At 38.4% G+C, this 24844-nt stretch overlaps 1 protein-coding gene across 2 annotated transcripts in view; it reads right to left on the bottom strand.

Moving 5' to 3' along the window:
- Positions 1 to 24844, bottom strand: part of babam2 (BRISC and BRCA1 A complex member 2) — a 101061-nt gene that overhangs the window by 70365 nt on the left and 5852 nt on the right. For both annotated transcript variants that reach the window (XM_059353582.1, XM_059353583.1), the window contains exons 4-6: positions 22766 to 22860; positions 4341 to 4535; positions 2555 to 2629 (exon numbers count right to left, since the gene is read on the bottom strand). In XM_059353582.1, coding sequence (XP_059209565.1) covers positions 2555 to 2629; positions 4341 to 4535; positions 22766 to 22860 — 365 coding nt within the window. The remainder of the gene's footprint in view (positions 1 to 2554; positions 2630 to 4340; positions 4536 to 22765; positions 22861 to 24844) is intronic.

Below are 24844 nucleotides of genomic sequence, written 5' to 3'. Positions count from 1 at the left end.
TTTTCAACAGCAACAGAAACGATATTGAAAAATATAAATGACCAATACAATATATATACAGTCCTGGTATCGAGTAAATCAAACTGGCCAGATCCTTACACCCCTGGGAGAGAGCCGTCTAGATAGATGTTGGATTTCTTTCCGTTGGATCTGGCTGTTGCTGTGGTGTTACAGCGGAAAAAAAAGGACAAATACCCTAAATGGTGCAGGTAAAAAAATAAAAAAAAATAGGAGAGTGTCACAAATGACTAGAGCTGTGAATCTCAAGGCAACTCACAAATATGATTCAGAGGGCTATGGTGCGATTGTAAAAAGACTATTGATGCATCAAAAATGTTTGATTTCTATACATGATCTACGTTCAAACAAGAACCTGCTACAGGCTCCTAAAGACAGTCATATATCAGCTGAGATCTAGTAAGGGGGGTCAGAGGGGGGTCAGCAGCTCTACAAATGATGTGACCTCAGTAATTCTAGCTGTTGATTATGTAATAAACCACTATTAACATTCATCCTTCTATTATTTTCACAATCCTTTATTAAATGCACATACAATGAGGAGAGAAAAGTACCACAAATTACCCAAACTGCAGGTCCAGCCTGTTCCGTCTGTTTAATAATTCATACAACACATATTTCTGCGTCAGATATGTTCTTTCTTACAATGTTCTGTTCGAGGTAGTGGCTTTTGAGGACAGTATTTCAACATCAGCAAAGAGCTAAAAAAACCTTCAAGTTAATCAATTCAGATATTCATTCTTGGATGGTTCCGACATTGAACCACAGGCCGAGGATAACTGGTAAGGCAAGGCATGTGCTCAACGTTTTACACAAGATCCCATCATTAAAATGGAGCCGCAGCATTCACGAATGATTTTCGATTTAACAAACTTGTGGTTGCAATGTTCCTTAACTGTGAATATATAGGGTATATTTGTCTGCTCAGCCGGGGAGTACTGTAGGAGTGGATTAATTGCACTTCAGCTGCTCTACAAGGAATTATATGCAGTGCAGCAATGTGCTGTGCACAAAATGAACCGACTTCAGACAGCATTGCCACTGACAGATCTAATTGCATGACAACTGTCAAACTGAAAATTCAGGTCATCGGTTTGGCGTACAGTACATTTGTGTTCTTAGAGTCCAGCCTATATGCTGTATAATCCCGTTCCTCTGTAATGCGTAGGAGGACAAGGTGTGGGCTGATGTTCATTACTTTCCTCTCTGCGAGTCGATACTCTTTCTTAGTCTTCAAGTGCTCCCATGGTGATACTATGTATACCAAGCTGCCAAATACAGCATAATACTGTCAGTGTGTGTGTGTGTGTGTGTGTGTGGTGTGTGTGTGTGTGTGTGTGTGTGAAGCAAAAACATGATATGATTAGGGTGACAGAAATGTACATCCATATCCAAGACTTCGTCTCTAATAAAAATCACTAAATATTACAGAGAGTTCTTCTTTGACAACATTGTGTCAATGGCTACACTGCCTTCACCTCCCACTGGTTAAAGGTGTCAGTGTGTCTGCCTCACTTTTCAAAGCCTTTGCATAGAAACCTCCAGCAAGAAACAGCATGCTTGTTTGAAAAAAATGTCACCAATAGAGCTCCTCTCCGGGCTGAGACGGAAAACTTTCCTGCCTCAAGACACACAGGTAAAAAAATAAATTAAAAAACCCATCACAAACAGCTATGCGGCTGTAAGATATAACTTGGACATTGGATGAGTCCACTCGAAGCCGAGAGAGAGAGAGACGAGTCTCGGTGCTCCGGGTCGGAGAAACATGGGGACAGAGGCTGATGTGAGGCTGATGATGGTTGCTGTTTCCCTTATGTTTACCATCATTTTCCTTCATAAACAGAGGCCAGGCTGGAAAAGGCCAGAGACCCAGGGCCTCCAGCATGCAGGCAGTCCAAGATGGGGGGAGCGACAGAGAGTGAAAAGACAACTGGAGATAAGGGAGAGAGAGAGTGAGCGAGGGGTAAAGGCAATCACTGATGAGAGAGAGAGAGAGAGAGAGAGAGAGAGAGAGAGAGAGAGAGAGAGAGAGAGAGAGAGAGAGAGAGAGAGAGAGAGAGAGAGAGACAGAGAGAGAGAGAGAGAGAGAGAGAGAGAGAGACGGAGAGAGAGAGGGAGTGTTCGGGCTAAGCTGCCTCCAGACACCACGCGGCTCAGAGCAGATCGAGAGTGACGGCTTGCTGATTAGTCAACTCACAGCCCCCAAGACCGGAGTCTGCATACACGCACATACACACACACACACACACACACATGACACACACACTCACATGCATTGCAGTTCATTTAAATAAACCCGGCTATTATCTTTGCACACATAAAAAAGAAAACTTATGGAAAACACATACATGTAAACAAATGAAAAGTAGAGAATGTAAACAGAAGAGCGGTCATATGTAAAGGAAGCTCATTTCATGATGAATCTACTTTGAGAATAATGAGTCTGCAGCTCTGTGGGCAGGTGCTGCCATATGTATGTGTGGACATAAAGAGATGCAGGTGGGTTCCTTGTGTATGGGGTACGGTGGTTAATTACCTTTAGGAGATAGACGGGGATGTTGCTGAAGTCCACAGGGAGTTTGAGAAGGAAGCGAGCTGAAAACTCTCCCGTCTGCAGAACAAGAAATAGAGGTAAAACATATGGAAATGTAAAGTCTGCAGAGAGAATCATTATAACAAACCATAGGGCTGTTTGAAAAATCCAAATATCTGGGCCAATACAATACCTTTGTTTTGGAAGCAGATATCAACAAACATCAGAAGGTTTTTGGTCAAATCCCAGCATGGCTTTCCCTATGGTGTTCCTCAAGGTCTTAATATGGTATTTTAGTTACCTTGCATGGCAGCTTGAAACAGGATGACAAGATCGCGAATCGATCTTTTCAGGCTTCAAGTAATGCGTTTGTGTCTGAACAGCCTGTTGTTCAGCCAATCAGCATGCTGTGGCTACTGGCAGGACAGGCGTGGTTTAGGTGTGTGTAACGACCGCTGACACCAAGCGACATTCAAAACAACAATGGTGATGGAGACATTGATTGACAGATGGTTCAGCCAATCATTTGCCCTTGCCCAAACAGTTTCTAATGACGGCTTCTCAGATGGTTCTGTACAGCAAACCATACAGCAGCATCAGGTCAGTATTTGGGAGGGTTTTTTGAATTTTTTTTATCCATTCTCGAATGGTAATAAATGGAAAATATGGCATCAAATCTGTGTAACAAATAGTATTAACCCCAAAATTGCTGCAGCAACTTGAGACATAATTGAGCATGTGAATTGCCTTCATATACTGCCATCATAATTTTGTAAACCTTTATACACTTTTCCAATTAAAAAATTAAATACTTTCAATTTATTTAACTTAATGAATTTATTGAATGAATGAATTCATTAATTAGCTAATTGTTAATACAGATCTATGACTAATTGACACAGTGCTAAGCTGCATCTGAAATTCATCTTCCCAGCTTTCAGACGGCATGAGGCATGGGCAATAAAATCATATTTATTGTTAAAATTTTGAAAAAAAACAAACAACAAAAAATATCGCTATGTCTGGAAAACCAGCAGCAAAATTGTGTTTTTATCAGTATGTATTCGTTGCATGTGGGAGCAAACCATAAACACTCATATGCTAATATAGGGTATGCAAAAATGGCTTTACCATGTGGTAATTTAATAGAGACTATTTATTTATTACATTAGCATAAAACATGCTATATCGTGATTCATATAATTATTGAGATATGTAAAGACTCATTAGAAGAGAGTAGATTTGGGTTTTATCGCTCAGCCCTCAGGTCTGCTTTCTATAAATAGGAAAAATCATGCAGGACGATGTTCCAAACCCAATAATTGAATTGTACTGTACAATACAGTGGACACATAAATTGGATTATGCCATCAAGCTGGCATCTGTGTGTCTGTGTAAATCATGTGCCATGGGGCAGAGTATTGTGAGTGGTCAAAATAAATGTCCAAAATCAAAAACACATGATTCTGACTTGTCTGACAATAGTTCTTTTGTACATTAAAACAGCAGTCTGGTATTTTCCAAGAACATTTCTTCTAGGGCCTGCATGCTAAATTGAGTGCAATTTTGTGAAAGAACTGGAATCTATAAATAGTATTTTTTTAATAGTGGGAAAGTCAAACCTTACTGATATCATTACATCTCATTTCAACCTTAAACAATCACTAGGATTTATGTTCTAAACAGTGTTTCCACAGTAAAACTATCTTTTAGCTATTTTAGCTCTTACACCAACACACACCTATGGTTTTATAAAAATGTAGGACATCACAAACAGACAGTTGCCTACCCAGCTGTTTTTGCGTCCGGCATAAATCTCCATGTTGCGGCCATAGTTGGGATCCTCCAGCAGGCTATCATACTCAAAGAGCAGCCTGGAGCTTTCACGCAGACGCTGGCATTGGTAGTGATGGTACTGCTGGATGAGCTCCTTCACCAGCTGGAGCAAACACTCCGGGTCTCCAGCATCCCACTGGACCAGGTGCTGAGGTAGACACCAGAGAAAAGACAGAAGACATGCCATTTATCCTTTTTTTAAACATGTTAACAACGTGTTAGAATGTCACATCAATACACAGTTATTATAATAATCGCAAGCAAATGAACTGAGAGGACTAGAGCTATTTAGCATCTAATCCTTATTAAATGATGTAAGATATTTGGCAAGAAAGCCACATAAGTTGTATGATATAACATGGACATTTCCTCTGATTGTGACATGCATGCATTATATGGATAAAATGATGTAATTTGTGCCGGCCAGTACAATAAACTACATCATTTCTAGAGTGTGAGCGATATGGGATTTTTAGACAGATGCTGATGCTGATTTTAAAAGATTTTAAAATTGATCAATAACCGACAAAAAAAGACATCTTTTATATAGATGTGCACCAATTTTTCACCACTCTGTATAGGCATCCAGAGGGCTACTTTCCCATACATAAAAGTTCATTAAATATAATTTAATACGGTTATATATTATATTAACAACACATTACACTGTCGGCCGATTCTATAAATGGCAACTGAGTAAATAAAGAATAAATAGGAATAAAATAAATACACATCATTACTGTTCAGTTTCAGTCACCTGCTGACTATTTAAAAAAAAAAATATATATATATATATATATAATCTTATAGCTGACACGGTTTCTAGAACACGCCAAGAGACATTTTCTGCATTATATATTGTGTAAAAAACGTTTTTCATAACGGTACACATCAGACAGCATATACAAATACTGATAGGCCTTTGATAGGACAATATCAGCCAATAACATCAGTCAACCGATATATAGATATATACCCCATATATCACGATAATAATTTTTCCAATGATGTGCAGCCCTAATGAAATTTTTCAGTGTCATCTAATGGCAGCATCTTGATAAAACACACTAACCAACTGAAGGGAACATTTGTAGTGAACTCTTTTCTTTCCACTATTAGAAAGAACGATACAGTCAAATGAAGACTAATTTCCCTGGCAAACATTTGGCTAGATGACAATCTGAAAATAACCGATCAATTTGAACAGCTAATTAAGATTCTGAATGACACTGGGGGGAAAAAAGTAGTGGGTTGAACATGTGCTAAAGTCGCAGGACTGATAGTTGTGGTAAGGAGGGAAAAGGATTATGCCTGGAAGAAAACAAATGTCACAGTAATGGCCTAATCCTGACAAACGGTACTTCCCATTACCAGATCAAGAGGAAAGGGTTGTGCAACAGGATGTCCTGTTTCCACAGAGATTTAGATTAATATGGAAAAGTACTGAGCCTGACTTCTTCTATCAGAAACTTTTCTGACCCCTGTTACCATACTGATGGATGCAGGGATGCACTGAAGGATGCAGTTTGTAGCGCGGGGGTGTATATCACACTTTGACAATTTATGTACAGAATTCTATTTTGGTGTAATAATTTAGCAAAGCTCAAAATATTTGAGCGTATTATTTAGTCTATGATGAATATTTAAGTGGTGCACACAGACTTTCCCTCCCACTAATCTCAATTTCAGCAATCACCAACAGCACTCGACCGACCGACCGAGGCCAGGAAGCAATATGCAAATTTCCAGGACAAAACCACAATCATATGCAACCACCTGCCACGTATGAGTAAGCAGAGGCAGCCAAATGTGACTCTCTACCAAACAAGAAGTTTTTCCTCTCTGAAGGGGAACCTGTCCATTGATGCGCAAGGAATAAAATGCTCATGATTAATGTGAACATCACTGTGCGAAAATAAATTGCAGGAAACATGTCAGTACTAATAAAGACAAATGGATGACTGAGCTCTTGGGAATGAATGCTGTGATAGCTTTAGAATGGAGAAGTACAGCACGCAATTCAAGACCAAAGCAAAAACAAAAATGGCTTAATGAGTTTATTGCAGTGTTTGGACTTTGAAATGACTGTGCTTGTTAACCCCTTAGTGTCAGATGGCTGTCTGAACTTTCTGCAGATTGTTTTCTTTCAGTGTGTAGAGGACTCAGGAAGAGGTTGAAATAAATCTGACCTCATGATATCTGAATGAAAACGGGTTCTCCCCTTCCTTTACAGACATGCCCACGTTATGCTTATCTCATGCAGTTTTTCTCTTGCAGCATGAATGTGGGGGTTTTTTTGCCTATTGTATTTGAATATTTTTGCATACTGGGGTCCCTTAACAGTCTTGAAATTGCATAAACTGGGTATAACTAGCAAACTGAGACTTGTGAATTCAATGAGCGCAATTTTATTTAAGTGGATGACCCTAACCCCATAGAAGCCATGTCATTCCATAAGCATTTTTTTTAAACTTGACTTCACTGCACAAAATGACCTGTTGTGACCTTTAGGATAATCTCAGCCTCATGAAATTTTACAACCATAATCTAAAGACCATCAGATTGTGTATGGCTTCCCTAGGTATATTAACAATAAGGGGTTTTCTCAACAGTTCCCTAAACAGAAATGCTTGCCATCCAATCTCCAAAAAAATAACATAAAATTTCTGCAGAAATCTACAAATAGTCAGAAGTTTTTGATACCAAATCATGTAATGGATTTTTAAAAGATATATTTAAGAGACTTCTGACCATTTTCACCAATGCCCGGCTAAATAAAATGCTAAAATGTAATCTGTGGAACAAATGGTGTCAACCCAAATAAGTTTTTGCACCAACTTATTAGACATAATTGAGCACTGGAATGGCCTTCATATATAATTATAATATGACATATTACCATCAAAATGTTCCAAGCCCGGCTATTCAATTCAATAATTTTTTAAAAACATTTTTTTAATACTGATTAAGGACTAGAACAAACTGACACAGTGCTCAGCTGCATCTCAAATTAATCTTCGGGTTTTCACCTCTCAGATGATGTACACCACCTCTTTGTGGTATTTTCTGTTGACCTGCTATCTCCCCCTAAATAAAACTGTCCCCTACACTTAATTCTCTTTAAAAGGGGACCTAATGTTAAGGTGTTAATTACTTATACTGCCATAAGAAAATATCACTTGTCAATTCTAGTTCTCACACAATCACTTATTTTTCACACAGACATGATTTGGGACACTTCATATTGGAGACAGACTTGATGCGAAGAGGATGCAGCAACTAGCTTACACAGTTTGAGAGCATGATGTAGGTCTGTGCATCCCCTCCAGTTCTAAGTGAAAGTGATTCCTAACTCATTCTGAAAGTGAAATACTACTTACAGCAAGTGTGCAACCTGATGACATTACTACAAGGCCAAAGTAAATGTGTAATGAAAGTTCACAACTGTGTCTCCCCATGCCTTGCTGTAGCATTCAAGCAAACTAAAGTCAACATAAATGATGAGCACATTGGAATAAAGAGCCAATTGGTTGTTTACAGAGTGGGAGGGACGATTTATAGGTGTTGGAAACACTGCAACCATTAAAACACGTTACATGAAGGTGTAGAGTCAAAAGCAGGATGTCTTTGACTTGTATTAGCACGTCTCCCTGTCTGTCTCTTTGTTAGCCTGTCTGCCTGTCTGTCTGTCTGGCAGCCCATATTGCGCCCAATGGAGAAAGCTTCCATTGTTTTGGAGCGGCATGCCATGGGAGAGGTGGGGGGGTGGGCAACGGCAAGGCTAGGCTAAACAGAGACAGTGACCTCATCGTCCTGATCCACCAGTGGTTACCAGCAATGCCGGGATTCCCGAAACGAGGGGGCGATGCAAACAAGGATGGGCATTGTCCAAAAGAGGCAGTCAGCGCTCCGGGGCAGGAGCGAGCTGAAACTGAGGAGAGACTGAGGAAGTGCTGTGTCAGGATTGTGACACTGAATATCAGTGAAACTCCACTGAGGAGGAGGAGGAGGAGGAGAGGCAGGAAGGAGAGATCAGTAGTGAGAGAGGGGGAAGGAAAGAAAAAAGCTGTAGAACTCAGGCAAGTAGGACAAGGCCAGTGATAACATTCATTTCATTTCATTGGTCGGTAATAATGAAACTGTAAACAAAGCTGAACTTTAATAATAAAATACCCGAGGAGAGCTGCAGTACAACTTTATTACTGTTTAAGTGGTACAGTTGTGTTGCACATACCTGGGACTGTTTTCACAACTGTTGTTCAGAAAAAGCACAGGAACAAGAAATGTCCCCGTATGTTCGGACAGGATAAACACAGGAGAAGCACTCCCACAGTAATTACAGTGACGGTTTCCTCAAGCTCAGCAGTTAACCTTAGCTGTTCTCTGGCCAATGACAGAAGCTGAGCTAGTAATGGGCCAATCCCAAGTAGAGCAGGGTGTTACTGAAAGAGGGCTAGGTTCACTTTGGTTGGGAGATGTCTAACGAACTGGCATATGACCATATGGACAATGATATTGTTTTAGGGAAGGTGTGGTCTGTCATAAGGGTCATAAGGGTAATACCCAAAATAAAGGTATTATCATTTTAAATAATTAAACTGTGATGTGTTCAAATTTGAAATATTTAAAATATATGCAAATATTTTATTCTTAAATCAAGATGCTGGGTTCAGGGTTTGATGTATGTCAGCCATCACTAATGGACAATGGCCCAACATAATGGACCCTTTTTGATATTTGGTGCCATTTTTACATTTTCTTGTTAATCAAAGTGCCGTAGCAACATGTTAACATTAAATTTAATTATGACACTGCATCAAAATTTAAATCTCCAACATCTGTTGTTTTATTTCGCCTATTTATTCCATCCGTAGGCCACTGGTTCCTAACCTGAGGGTCCCAACTCCCATGAGGGGTCGCCCAAGGGGGTCAAGAGGGATTCTTGATTTTAAGCGGTGTAAAGCTGCGTTTTGACCAAGAACGTACGGGCAATGAGTCCATCTGGTACTTTTGAAGGTCGTAAAAAGTTCTGATAACATCATATCAGAGTAAAAAATCATTAATATTTTACCAACCTTCAAGCAATCTTGTTCATCAGAAATAACTTAACAAACTTTTTTTTTAACCTGCTGTTTTTGTAAATTAAATGCACACTTCCCATTTCAGTGTACTGCTTTAAATGACATTCACTTATTTACAAAATGTTGCAAAGCATCAAATGTAAAAAAAAAAAATTGTGTGCAACAAAGAAATGTGAGCCCCATGAAAGAACACTGCCATCCTTATCCGAGAGGTCATTTGGCATGCAGATTAAACTGTCTTGCACAGTTATTGCTAGCGTGCCATTGATTAAGCCACCATGTGCCAAACGTGGCACCCGTGCTGAGGTTGCGGACACCTGTGGTTGAATATTATCTAATTGCTGCTGGGAACTTTGAATTTGCGTAATGAATTCTTCAGTAATCCATCCAAAAGCTGTAAAGACATTGTACTAAAAGCAAAAAATGTCCTCTTGGTGGTACTAGATTAGGTCAGAACCAAGAATGATTAAAAAAAAATTACATTTCACTCTGTAGTTGCTGATATGTTTCAGCGTGGAGCACAGTGGTGGACTGACCGACACTGATCAACACTGCCATCCCTACTAAACAAAAAAAAACATTTTTTAGCCAATAACAGGACACTGCACTGGTTTGTCTCGTCTTGTACTGAATGTTCTGACTTAACAAGGTAGCACTTGTATGCTGCAGCACAGCATTGGTCAAATGTAGAGGAGAGTGAAAAGCACTGAGCCAAAAAGCAATGTCCGTGTGTTGCAATGTGTGTGTGTTTGTTTGTAGACATGTGAGTCTGTACAGACTCTTCACTGAATTGATTTTATACGCTCTGCTGAAGGCTGTGTGTGCCAAAACAAATCTATGTGTTTTTTTCATGAATAGGATAAGCCCTGCGGAAAATGTACAGATTTGATACATAAAAAGACAAAAGATGCAACAGTGGCAATCTAGGCTGTTTGAGAGGCTGAGATTTAACATTTGATGAAATGAAATGGGGAAAAAAAATCCATCTACATGCCCTGTAGATCACTGCATAGAAGGAACATCTTTCTTAGGGCTTTATCCACAGGGGGTAACTCAACAAAACTCCCTGCTTCAATCTGGACCTTATAATCCAATTATTTTGACAAAACACACTGGTTAAACCTGTGTCAAATGGTTAAGCCTAAACTTGGCTTATGATAAAACCTCTCACCTCTAATACATAAATCACTGATACTTTCCTTTTTAGAAAAGAGCACATGTCTGTATGGGAAGCAATGTCTAATCGTATTACCTTAAGATATTAGGATTTGATTCAATATCTACGTTAAAAACTGCATATTAAAAATATATTGGATTACCATTAAGCAAGTATTCATGTGGCAGTGTGTCCAAGCCAAGGTTATAAACAGTCAAAATAGCACAGTAGACATAAATATTATGGAACACTATGCATTTTAAAAGACAATACGTGTTATTTCTGCCTATTGATTCATTTTTCTCAAATTACACCTTTTCTAAAAAGACAGTACCTGCAGTTCACTGTTTTTTGAGCTTTAAGAAAATTTTAAATAAAGAAAACAGTTTGTTGTTAAGGCAAAATGAAAAATGTAGTAGGGGTGTGCCATATCGTATCGTTCACGATGATACCGGTATATTTTTTTTATACCAAGAAAAAGGTTGGGAACCACTGCTCTAGGCCACGGACTGCCCACTTCACACTACATTTTAGATTTATGATTGATTTTTATTTTGTTTAATGTTTTTTATTTATTTATACAGACTAAAAATAAATCATATTTTCAATATATTTTTCAGTATTTTGTAATATCATCAAGAATATAATTATTGCAAAAATACCCCGAAATATCGTGATGATCGTTTAGGGCAATATCGCCCACCCCTAGAATGTAGTCATGTAGTCACATAAGTCAGCAAGTGATACATGAAAAGGGAAGCGTTTTTAACACTTATGCAAAATTATTATGAAATTAGCCAATAATGAGTTATGTTAAAATAAATATCTTAAATTAGAAAACAGTCAGTTATGGACGATACAAGTCTACAGCCATGCTCGCAGTCTGTGAGGCTGCACAGCGATGCTTTGAGATAAATGCTGACATCAGCATGCTAACATGCTGACAATAACAATGCTGATGTTTAACAGGTATAATATTTAGCATGTTCACCATCTTATTTTAGTGTTTTAGCATGATAACAGTTGTGTAGTATGCTTTTTTACCTTTATTTATTTACAAAATTACTTTCTATTCTATAGTTATACAGCAGCAATTGCAAAGCAATTTTCCCCCGTGGATCAATAAAGTGTCATTTTTATTCTGATGATTCACACGTAACACAAAGTACAAAACACTTTCTGCTGCTACACTTCGGTGCAATATAAATATTCTATTTTTAACAGTGTTATATTTCATATTTATACTTTATTTATGACATGCCAGAGTACAATCACTGTGAGCCAATGCAACGGAAATTCGCTAAATGTGCATCTTTTTATGTATAACTGAATGAAAATAGTCTGTCAAAGTCGACAGCTAAGGCTGATGCAAACACAATCAGCTCTGCACGTATTTAGATATAAGCCAAAGTAGTCAACAAACTCCATTTTTTTAAAATCATTTTATGCCAAAGGATCAACAAAGTGACATTTTTTGTTTAACTCAAAACCACATTCATCCTGTGGGAACATCAATATTACACAAATTCCATGGCAATTAAATCATTCAATAGTTAGCAGACAAAGCATCACCACAGTCATTAGAATATATCCTTTTGGGACCTTAAATATCTTTAGAAAATTTCACTGCTGTTTGAACTAATATTGTGGACTGACAAGCTAATAGCATGGCTAAAAACAACTAATGTGCCCAATGCAGTATTGTTTTAATAAAGACAAAGCTACTCTATTTAAATGTGTGACCTATTGCATTAAACTAATAGACATTTTAACATTTGTCACAAAACAGTGATTGCTCTTTTTCTACAATTTCCGTACGTCTAAAGTATTGTAAATATGTTGTGGATAAGGGAAGAACTTAACAGAAACAGTGTTTTCCTTTAAGAACAAAATGTACACCTAAATTGGGCATCTTCACACTGAATAGACCCAAGTTGACAGAATTATGTCTTCCTGTGCCATCCGTCTGTACCATCTCCGATCCAATATTTATCTTAGGCCAATGGGAGAGGGACTGGCATCTGAAAATGCAAGATAATTATATAGGCCAAGAGAAGATATTTGTTTTTACGTCTTAAATGTGATTTTTATAGATGCTGGCAACCTGATCCAATAAATCGCTGTAGACTTGAAAGTGTGAGGCATTAAAAAACTCCCAAGTATTAAATTAATCTCTGTTAGTCTCTAATTCAAGTGTGGGCTCACACCCTGTTTCGCCCCCGGAGAGTGCCAAGTCTAAGATCATGCTAAATTGCTCTTGTCATGTGTTTAAGACACTTGGCATTCTCAGCCCAGTGTTTTTTTTGTTTTTTTTTACTGTGATCTGTGCGGTTTGTGTCCAACACACTACAACTTGTTGACAGAAATAGCACTTTTCAGACTACTTTTAATGTGCTTCAGTAACTGCTTAAGCTCAGCACCAATCCTCTGTGAAGGCTGATACTATTGTCCCATCTTAGTCTTGGCACTTGCGTCTCTTGTTTTCTCCCATCTATCAGCTGGTGTTTAGGAATTGCCAAACTCCTTTTTCACCAGCCATCTCTGGTAGCAAACAATAGCATGCCTACTAAAAGCATTCCCAGACCTGTCAGTGAGCCCTGCCAGTAATAAACTCTAATAAAAGCTGGAATGCATTATTCCCTAAAGCGGGAAGGAAGCAGGAGCAACAGTTGGTACACTATGCCCAGGTTGACATAATCCTGCTTTACGGGCCGTCTGAGGTCCATTGTTAGAAGAGTAACAGGGGACGAGCTGGAACAGCAGATAGGAAGCACTGACCAATGCTTGGCATTCAGGATTACCAAGGGGTAACGTCAAGTTGGGGATGTTTCCTTTTCCAAGATCAAACAGTGCTTGGATTGGCTTTACACTACATTTTCTTGATGGGAGTTGTCCTGATACCTAAATTACAAACAATGTCTCATTGTCTAAGGCTGTAACTTCTCTAAGGAGTCTTAATTTTCTAAAAAAAAAAAAAAAAAAAAAAATGAAAAATGAAAAAATTAACAATTGTTACTGTGAATACCTAGAACAACAATTCCATTATTGTTTTATTTTGTATATATATATATATATCTTTCTGTAACATCCCAGTTTTCATTACTTACATCACTACTATATATAAACACATTTCAAAATATTCTTATTTAAATAAAAGGTAATTACAAAAAAGTTTTTAGATGACAAAAGATAAAACAGACTATGGCTGAAAAAATATGTTTATTATTCTCTGTTGAAGTTCAGCTAATTAATGACAACAAATCTGCACAATGCAATAAAGGCCATTTCTGGAATTTCCAGTGCAACCAGACAGAGCCCGTCTCTGTACCACACAGCGACGTACTGTAGGAAGGATAAGTGGAAACATGTTGATGCTGTATCTATAGAGGCCATCGAGGCTAACCCCAGGTCTTGGGCACATTTACACAAACAGACCTAGAAAGATGCAAAACACTGGGGAACTCCCAAAATGTTTAGTGCCTGAACGCATCACTGGACAAGTCTAGACCAGACAAATGATACATTACGCACAAAGAAGGGGGCAGAGGGGCAGACGAATACCAGTATTAGGTGAGTAAAAAGAAAGGTGCAATTAGAGATAACTGTTCTTATGTGCTGCATACTTTAATGGTAGAATATTAAGAGTGTATTTCATGTTCTTTGGACTATATGTTTGCTACATACAAGTCTATATCAATGCAATAATTTACATTAAAAGGCTACAAAGTGCAGTTTTTTTCCAAATTTGAGAAGTACTGGGTCTGTTCAATGCTTTACATGTATTCAAATATTTTTAATGAGCAGCTTATTACTGGGGGATAGTATATCTCAGACCAGGGCTTTAGGCTGGCAGTCCCTGCTTGAGGTTCCCCGGGAATTAGAAATCAATACAACCACAGTGCATACACACCTGCACAAATGTGTTCCACATAAAACACAGAGTTAAAATATTAAAAATGAATAAAATAAAGTTTAGAGTTTTTACTCTTTTCTACTGCTATATTTGAGTTACTCCACATGAATGCAGTCTTATCATTACATGTATTCTTACCAGTAGCAGCTCAAAGCCAGATAATTTACTACATTTTATAAAGCGCTGAAATTGGTCTTGGAGTATTGGTCCGGCCCTCCACAACCTTCACAGTGGAGCATGGTGAGCTGAGGTGGGCCGAATAAAGCCTGGTTGCTGAAATGCACCACCTATGGCGGCCTTAATTAGGCACAACTTTAAGCCTTAATATCATTTAAATGGGTGAGTTATATAAAAATTCAACCCCTGTACAGTTGTCTGAATGGGGTAATTAGCTACAGAGACTAAAACTGTTTTTTTTTTTAACCAGGCTGGAAAACAAGTGGCCAGTGAAGAAACTGCAATTTGTTGCAAATGCATGTTGGCTTCATTTTCCAGCCCAGTTGTTGCTTGTATATTGCAATCCTATGTTGTAATTTCAGCATATTTGAAGTAGAACTCTTGTGCTGTTTGTTGTGTTTAGTGTTAGTGATCTAAAGTTCACATGAGTTGTATAAACTGAACCAAAACTAATAGTAAGGTCTTTTCATGGATTTTCATTTGTCCAATGCCTTGAACTCTCCAAACATATGCGGGTGTGTACGATGTGTCTACAGCAAATCATGGAAGGTGGACGGCTGAAAGTTTTTGATTACAAAACAGGGCATCACATTCACCAAATGACAAAATCATTATCATCATCATCATCATCATCATCATCATCATCATCATCATAGCCATCATGCCCAGACCAGACAAGATTTGTTTTACGTCAAACACAAAAATCATTCAACCGATTTATACTTTTTGGATATTCCATAGAAATATCTGTATAAAAAGTTAGTCATCATTTACTGAACTAGGGAAGAAAAAAAGAACCACGTTGCGCAACAGTACATCTTCTACGCAAGAGATTTAAGACTTTTTGACTCCACCTTCCCTCCCTCCTTTCCTGCCTCTGTCATTTTTCCAAGCAACTTGTGAGACAATGTTGTATTCCTGTCACTAAGCTTGCTGAACACATGTATTTCCAAACTCCTCTCCACTGGCCTTATGCCCCTCTACCCAGCCCTGAACACTACTAGCCTGTAATAATGACTGGAACAGGGTGTGTTGTCACTGATAAACCACAATGGAAATATTCTTGGGAAATAGATTTGCTGTAAACTTTCACAGTTTTGATGGAAATTGGTGATAAAATTTTTATTTGGCCAGATTGTTTGATTATGCAAAGGAATGTTTCATTATTTGGAAAATACAACGGAAAAACCGCATAAGATTCAAAGAACAAAATACCACAAACTGACACAGATGATAAAATTTCCATCCCACCAGGATACAGATAAACACATAGGCAAACAGACTGAACAAACAACATAACCTCCTTGGCAAAGGTAAACAACACAAGCTTTCTGTTTATGTGAAAAAGAAAAAAGTAAAATGGGCTACAACCCCTGCCTATGTCATAGCATTATTGTCAAAGTCTTCTCCAATATCACATCCATTAATACAAGGCAACACACTTTATACACACTAACTTAGTGCTGCCAATGCTACATTCAGTTGCCAGTTTTGGTATCGCGTCATTGACAGACTGGGCAGACAACATATTATAAACATCTCTCTGTACTGCACAATTTAACCACTACAGCCTCCGAAATGACAGTACACTAAGAAAAACCAAGGGATCTGTCTCAACATTGTTTATGTTAAGCATTTTATGAAGAAATACCCTCAGATGATATTTCAAAAGTCAATCAGATTTTTTTGATTTCCTTACTACCAATACCAGCTTTAAAAATCCTGTATTGGTCAAATGATAATAAGTCTGCTTCAAATTAACTGTTTGTCAAAATGTCACCGTGCCTCATGTCCTCTCCCTAACCATTTATGAGGTTGGACTTGGCAGTGTATCCAACAGTTTTTGTAAGTGTTCGCCCACGTTACGATTATCAAGATAATTGCTATTCACAATATAAACCTGCTTAAGTTAAAACAATTCAAAAGGCACTAAAACACACTTTAATCATGTTCAGAAACAGCTTAGAATGCACCCTGTTTCCAAACATCTGATTTAACTTTTTTTTCTGGGGAGTGCAATGGGCAAGCTGAGCCTTCAAAAATGGTGACAGGCTTCGCTATTTGGAGTGACTACACAGAGAGAGACCCCCTCGTGGCAATTACATCTAAATAAGGAAATCAAAATAGCACTGTACGCTAGTGAGCTTGACAGCTTGTCAATGATTTGAGGATAGTCACTACTATCCCGACAGTAGAAATGAATCAACTTACTTTAGTGTGATCCACAAGAGAAATGCATATCCAACCATCCCTAATAATGACACTGTACCTTAACTTTCCAAACCACCTCATGGACAGGCTTTTTGCTGGACTTTTAAGGGTTATGTGCCTTGCTCAAGGGCAGTCCTTGACCTGTCAGTCAGTTCAAACTGGCGACCCTCCGGTTACAAGCCTGATTCCTAGCCTCCAGGCCACTGTTGTGTCTCGTCAAGTTTGTTAATTTTATTCTCCAAGTGAGCACTTTTCTTTGTCTGAACTTTTGATCCTCATAGTGAGTGCATTTTTGTTTTGTATTGAACTTTTGCCAAGTAAAGACTTTTTTTGTTATACCTTCTACTGCCTTCTACTGTTACAGCCACGGACTGCAATGCATGCTACCCAGCAGCAGGCCAGTCCAACAACAGTAATTCAGTTCCCATGGTAAAATCAACATTGAATGTTCTATACTATTTAAAACTTTACAGTCTCTACATGTTCACCACAATTAGGTAATCTCTTACAAACCACCTTCTAACTACACACTGGAATCAATTAAATCTTTAGGTAAGACAGCTATAAATGTGTCAGAGTGGTTAAGTAATGATTACAGTTAAAAAGGCAATGACTAGTCAATTTAAGCTTTGTTTCCATGTTAAAAAGGAACAATGGCTCCCTCTCTGCCCAAAATAAACCCATTAGAGCCACAGATGATTTTCCACAGCCCTAACAGCATTAGTGTGATAGTTAACATGAGTGACCAGTTAAAAACAAGCCTTACAGTATGTGTATCAAAGCACTCTGAGGTGGGGAACTGCCCTGGTGGCCAATTAGCCATGATCTGGATACCATTTAGCCTGCATTTGAACTTGACAGTGAACCCTGGCAACCTAGCAACAATGCAGCAATGAACCTCAATAAATGTGTGGCAGACTGCTCATATTCCATGGCTCAAGGACTCTTCTGCTATAAAACGTTTATTTGAGGGACATGTGGCCTCTCATCATCTAGTTGAGGTATTGAAGTCTCTTTTATCCCTCACGCATTGTGGTTTAAATGTTGAAAGGACTTTTCTTAATAATCACTAAGTTTGGAGAATGTCTCTTTATTATTGTTGCTGCAGTATTTAAAGTTTGAGTGATGACAACTTTTAAAAGGCACCATGCAGGCAGTTTAGCAGTGGTCTGAAATACACAGTCATTTACTAGGTTGTAGGGCTGGGCAGTATATCGGTATTACGAGTTAAACCCATATATTTTAGAAAGTAGCTGAGCCAATACTGCCATTCCGATAAATCCGCTTAGCTTTCCGACAGTCAGTATTTTCACTGTTTTTGTTTTTTTCCAGAGGCTCAATTTTAGTTCCTAAGAAAAAAAAAAACAATGGTTCTGTAATTTGGAGGGATTTCGGCACATACCTTAATAAAACAGGTTGATGATGATTACTTGTGACACTGAGTTGTATCTCTGCACATTTAAAAAAAAAAAAAAACCTATATATATATATATATGTATATATGTATGGTATATCGCCATTTGGCGTACTGGGATATGAGTTTTGATCCATATCGCCCAGTCCTAGTAGGCGGTCGCTGCGCCGCCCAACTGGGACACAGATACTGTGAAAACTGGATGCACAGTGAGTGCTACGAAATATTATCAAAATCTTAAATATTATTTTAAACCTACAAGTAAGATTTGAATTGTTCTTTAATTTCACACCAGTCCAAAACAAGAGTAGTTAGAGTCTTAATCTTTATCTGCAACTGTGCAGGACTTCTGGGTTTAAAAAGAATTAATATACATGCAAATACATAAAGCATCTCACCATCTAATTGTGGATTCAATGGAACAATTGGACTTCAAACTTTTCAGTAGAGCCCTTTACAGAACATAATTAAAATGTTTACAAAACAAAAAAACCTGCATTTTAACAATAAAAGAAGGTTATTGCGAAATATTAACATACCTTTTACAGATTTTTGCACTACAAAATATAGCAAAGCAACATTTTTTAACTACCTGTGAACTGAGAAAATGAAAATGGACAACGTGTTATATGATGGATGGACGTGACAGTCAGACTGTAAGATGTTCCTATGAGTCAGAGTCCTCCTCTCTGTAGCAGTGGTTCCTCTCTATTATCCTCAAACTGACACACTGGCTTGAAATTTAACCAGATAACAGACACCAGTTTCCACCAGTTATTCTGGTGCTCACTCACAAAATGTATGTTGATGCATATTATAAAAATCTAAATATAGGAACCTGCCTTTATTCTGCCTTTGAGTTAATGTTGAACAATTGGGTGCAGGGAGGTTGGATGATGGGATATTTTATGCTTGAGAAGGAGACATTTTGCCAGGGCGCATTCTGGCTCAAACCCTGCTTCAGTAGTAGTCTCATTTACTAAAAGTCTAAACTTTTTTAGGAGCAAGATTTCCACTATGGATACCGTTTTAGTCCTGTTATTTTCCTCCACCAGCAGCAACACATTTCTCTGTCTAAACAGAGACATGGGGAACTAACCTACTCAAGGCCTAGTGACAGCAGGGGAAAACACAAGGCTAAACAGAGAAGCTAATGATACCCTTGGCCAGCTGTAAACAAGAGCAATGTGTTGCTGAGACATCAAGAATTCAAGCAGCCACTGACACAGGTCCTAAAATTAGCCTAATGTTTACCCCCGCTGGATAACAAACGCTAGAAACATATTGCTTGTGAGGGCCAAAAGTGAAGTGTACTTCCCATGGATTTTATCTGTAGCAGACTGTAATATTTTACCTGTCATAAATGAGCAGAATTTTATCATTTTTGTGAGTAAAAAGGTCATATGTCTCTTTAAATATATACAGAAGTCATCCAAACGGCATCTGGTCATCATTTGTTATAAAAAAGATTTTTTGTAAATTCACACTGCCAGTGCTAATGGTAAACACTTCCCTGGGGATATGGGGGAAATCTAAGGAACTGCTGGGAATTTAGTGCTTTTCAGAGGGGGTTGTACTTACTGAAAATGTACAGGAAAAAGGAGTGAGTAGGAGAGGAGGATCTCAAGCAGAGAGACAGATGAAGGAGGATTATGAAAGCATGAACAGCAAAACACAGCAAGAATATAAGTGAGGAAAATAAACATGCGATGGGCTGCCAAGCACTGGCACAGCAGAGGTACTTCCCCTTATGTGCACAGCTGGATTCGCGAGACGGTGAGCAATACTCCCCTCGCTTCTCCCAGACTCTGACACAAGCAGGGGAATTTAGCTTCTCCGTGCTAGGCTGCTTCAAAAATAGCACTGGATAACAGCATGGTAGTAGCTTAACAACAAGGAAGTCCTCCGTACACTTCAGACCTCGACCAAGACCTAATAATCTCCAGAGTCTACACTGTATAGTCAACAACAGGCTATAGACCTTCATTTCCTAGTCAGTATTGTACAAGGTTATTTATTTGACTCATTTAGAACTAATAGCATTTTTTGTTAAAACTGCAACCCTGAATCCCAAAAAGTCGTGTTGCTTTAAAACAAATCGGAATGTTGCAAAGGATTTGCAAATCATTGCATTCTGTTTTTTATTTGCACAATGTCCCAACTATTTAAGGGACAACATTTGAGTTTCCATTAGTCGAAACAAATTTTGAAGCAAAAGTTTTAAATGTCGCATTAAAGAAAATGCAAATTAGCAACGTTTCCATCAACTAATTTAGAGTAAATAAACAAGCTGCATAAACGTACTTTGGTCAGAAGATGGCAGTGTAATGTGTTGCTGTAGGCTAATCCGTCAGGAAACGGGCGAAGAAGAGATTGAGCAAGAGAGAAAAGATGACAACATCAAAGAGATTGCTAATTGGACAACTTTGGCCACCCACGAGAGAAAATGATCTTCAGGAATTGGATTCAATTGTGCAACTTATAATATACTTTTATTGTTCTTTCATGTCAGCTCATCTTGACTGGCAGAGCGGAAGCAGCTGAGCAGTCAAGTGTTAAACGTTTGCTAGAACTAATTTGAAAAAGGCGTTTCCGTCTCCCCCTTTTCCCCGAAAAGGACATAAACCACCTCAAGCGAGCGTAAAAACTTGTATGCCAGTTTTTGAAAGTTTAAATTAAATTTGGTGTTTCCATCAAGCTTTTCTCATGCAAATCTTCAAAATCTGCATAGAAATGAATCGATGGAAACACAACTGTTGTTAGTTACATGTTGCCCTAAAAATCTTTTTACACACACCAGGTTCAAAACCAGTTCAAGTCCACTGCGATTAATAAAATAAATTTAAAAAAATCTATCTATAAAGCAAGAAGCGTCTGTGTGTGTGTGTGTGTGTGTGTGTGTGTGTGTCCAGGGCATATCTTGCTGACCGTTAGTCGAACTGACCTAAGATTTCGCATGTGGCTTGCACATGGCACGAAGGTGTGCGTCCTCGATTTTGAAGACTTTTGAATTTATTTTTCAAAATATTATTTACGTAAGACATGTTGTGGCATTGCATTGTTTCTGCTCGGACGCCTTTTAGGGGAGCTCCGCCCCATTGTTTGATAGGCCTTCACCTGGTCTGTAACACAATTTGCTCTGGATTTCCACGCCTGACTCATCTCATCTGTTGGTCTATTTTGCTTTATTCACTTCTTTTGTTGCATTACTATGTAATTCAGGGATGACATTCATGTTGCTTAGCATAATGCCCATAATCATTTGATATGAGATATTTACATGCAAAATAGTATTACGCATACTGCGTAACGTGCTATCTCACGATTAGCATGCTAAGCGGAGATTTAAGCCCTTTTTTCCGCATCAGTTTGATCCATTGAAAACAGTAAAAACAAAACTTTATTACACTAGCAAGAGGCATTAGCATTACCTACAAAATACAATCTTGCACTATACGAATACATACTTACTACGGGCACTGCACTAGTAAAATCAATTTGAAAATACCTCTGTAAAGTAAACTAAAGATTATCTAGAACATCTGGTTATGTTGTAACCACTTTTTGTGGTGCCAAAGCTTCTGCTGCTATACAAACATTAAAACCACACCTCGTTTGAAACAGTCCTTGAAAAAAAAGCTCTCATACTAGACACTCAATTATTCAAATACTTTGATCTCAACATTTTCTGGCTGGAGTTGAAATTTACGTCAAGGTCTTTGAAAACAAACTTTAAGGGAAAGATGTTATTGTTCAAAAGTTATTATATAATAAGATAGCACAAATGTAATAAACTTCCCCCACAGGTACATTTCCTGGAATCCTGCATCATCATGAACCTCATAATCTATCCAATCAACTGCCAATCATCTGAGACCTGGGTAATCTATATACCGTCGTTATTACAGGGCAGGTTGAAAAACATGTTTTACACAAACCAGTACAACCCTTTGATCCAGTTCAGACTGGCTTGCTAGTGAATCGTTGCTTGACAGAGATTAACAGATCAACAGATAACCAGTAAAAACAGTTGATGGCAAGGAAATATAACTGCCCATTATTACGACATTTCCAGCTATCTAACAGTGCACACCCATGGGTGCTAGTTTGCTTTGACAAAAGGCTTTTGTGGCAGTGCTTCAACTCCCTCTGGCTACTGGGATCAGTGAAGTTGTGATCAACAATTTGACGTCTGTCATTTAGGACCACACAGGAGCATCAAGCAATTTAGCAAACAAATGAAAAGGTCTGGCTTTAACAAGTGTAAAAGATCAAAAACAACTCATGGGGTAAATGTGTTTTCTTGTGCAACAGAATAATACATTAAAGTGTATATTCACTTTGAAATAAACTACATTTTCAACACAAGGAGTGAGTGTCTTCCAGAAAACCTTGGAGTTAATGATGTGTGTTGAGAGATACTCACTGGTAGTTCGGAGGGTTCAGGAAGAAACTCTGCATCTTCTCCAAAAATAAAATCTGGTGGCAATTCTGGATACTGTGCATTGAATATGATATCCCCTGGGAGAAAGAAGGAAAATAAATTACCTTATTATGAATAACATGGACAACATGAATTCCAAAAGTTGACTTGTTTGCATGTCATTGTGCGCCACAATGTAACCAGGGATCTTAAATTTCAATCAACTGAGGTCGTTTTCATATATTCGCATTCGCTGCAAAAGGAACAAATCATTTTGTGTCTAACTGAGCCCTAAAATGTCATTATCGTTCAACAAGTAAAAGGATGTGTTTGTTTTTTTAATATTGTCGCTGGCCATGTTGCAAGATACAGCAAAATACAAGCATGTTTCAACACCAGGCACAGCTGCGCCATGTTCTGGCTTGGTTTTGTTCCGTCTGATCCTCTGATTGGCTTGCTCTTACTCATGCCACATGCCTAAATCTGACCAACCCAAGTCAACAAAGGGAAGGAGTACTAGCCAATCACAGCTGAACGCTTCATGACTTCGCCCTAATGAAATATTGGTCTCCGTGCAGCAGGGTTGAAGCCATGGAAGCATAAAGAGAACTAGATAGAGCGCTGGAGGCGGGGCTCTGCTAATTCCCATGAAAGTTGCTCAGTGGCTTCTATGGCTCTTCCGCATCTACGGGCCCATGGAGCATGTGCACTCAAGACTTCAGCTGACTGAGCCTGCTATCAGGGATGTGCCGATCCAATATATAAATAAATAATTTATATAAATATAAATATATAAATACTAGATTGGATATCAGAAGGGGGAGAAAAAAATTATAGTCACATCCAATCCATTAGCCTAAACTAAATTTGGGTGACCTGCAGTAGAGCAGCATGTGCCACATGAACAGTTAGTGTTATGTTGACGTATTGTTGTGGGCAATGTATTTCTTCCTTTAGGGGAGCAGTTGTTTCAAAGTTTGAGCATGATATTTTTTAGATGGCCAGGTTTCAAAATTTAAAACAGCTTAGTTGTTTTATGGAAAGAAAGAGGATATTGGATTGGTATCGCTATGGGCCGATACTTAAAGTTGCTTAGTATTGGTATCGGACCTGAAAAAGTGGTATCGTGCCATCCTGACCAGCTACTTCGTGTTTTGCACTCTGCTAACATCAATGTGAATGAAATCATTTAATTGTACAGCTCTTTTACACTTTACAAAACATCAAACATCAAACTCTGATTGGTAAACAAGCCACTTAACAGGGTTATGACTTTATGAAAAAGTTTTTCTTGGCCCAATGGTATCACATCACAAAACCAGAAATTGCAATCCCAGCATTTTGCTTTTAGGCCTGACACTCTTCTTGGGGCTTGGTCGCAACACAGAGCAGTAGGAGTCAGATTTCACTTTTCATGTGCCGAGTTCAAACGGTTCAGACCAGCCATGTCTTGAATCTGAACATGACATGTAATAGCTTGTGGAGGTTTTTGTTGTTTTTTCAGTGGCTGCTTTAACAACCGCATGATGTGCATTTGAGCTCTGGGATCTTTGAATTTAAGTACCTAGAGTAATAAGTTATTTTGACATTTACCAATGAAGCCACTCAAATCAAAACAGGACTGTCTTGTAAAGATAATTGCATTGGTACTTTTAACAAGGCACACAGCGAGCAATGCTGCAATTAACTTTGGTTTTAGTTTATTTATTCCTAATCTAGGAGTGAAACAAATTAGTGCCAAAATACTTTAATTAAAACAAACATAATGCATTCAGAGAAAATAAATGAATACAACTACAGGCTGGAAATGGCCCTCGGTGAGGCAAGGACAAGTCCATGATAATATGATCACATAACACATTGCTTGTGCTGGTTCACAATGTTCTTATATTATGTTACACAATTCTATTTGTGTGCCGCAACACAGTTCTGTTCTGCTTTTTTTTTCTTTTTCTGCCGTTCCAGCGACAGCAAAGAGGAGGCAAACGTACACATATGGAAATATTTTTCCAGGGCAGAAGAGTCAAACCAGGAGACGAGAGGATGTTCTGTATATCTATTACAAACCACTGGCAGTCTTTC

This window comes from Centropristis striata, chromosome 16 (assembly GCF_030273125.1).
Source record: "Centropristis striata isolate RG_2023a ecotype Rhode Island chromosome 16, C.striata_1.0, whole genome shotgun sequence".
Taxonomy (NCBI): Eukaryota; Metazoa; Chordata; class Actinopteri; order Perciformes; family Serranidae; genus Centropristis; species Centropristis striata.
Note: the sequence above shows the minus strand (reverse complement) of the source record. Positions and strands in the feature narration are given on the sequence as shown.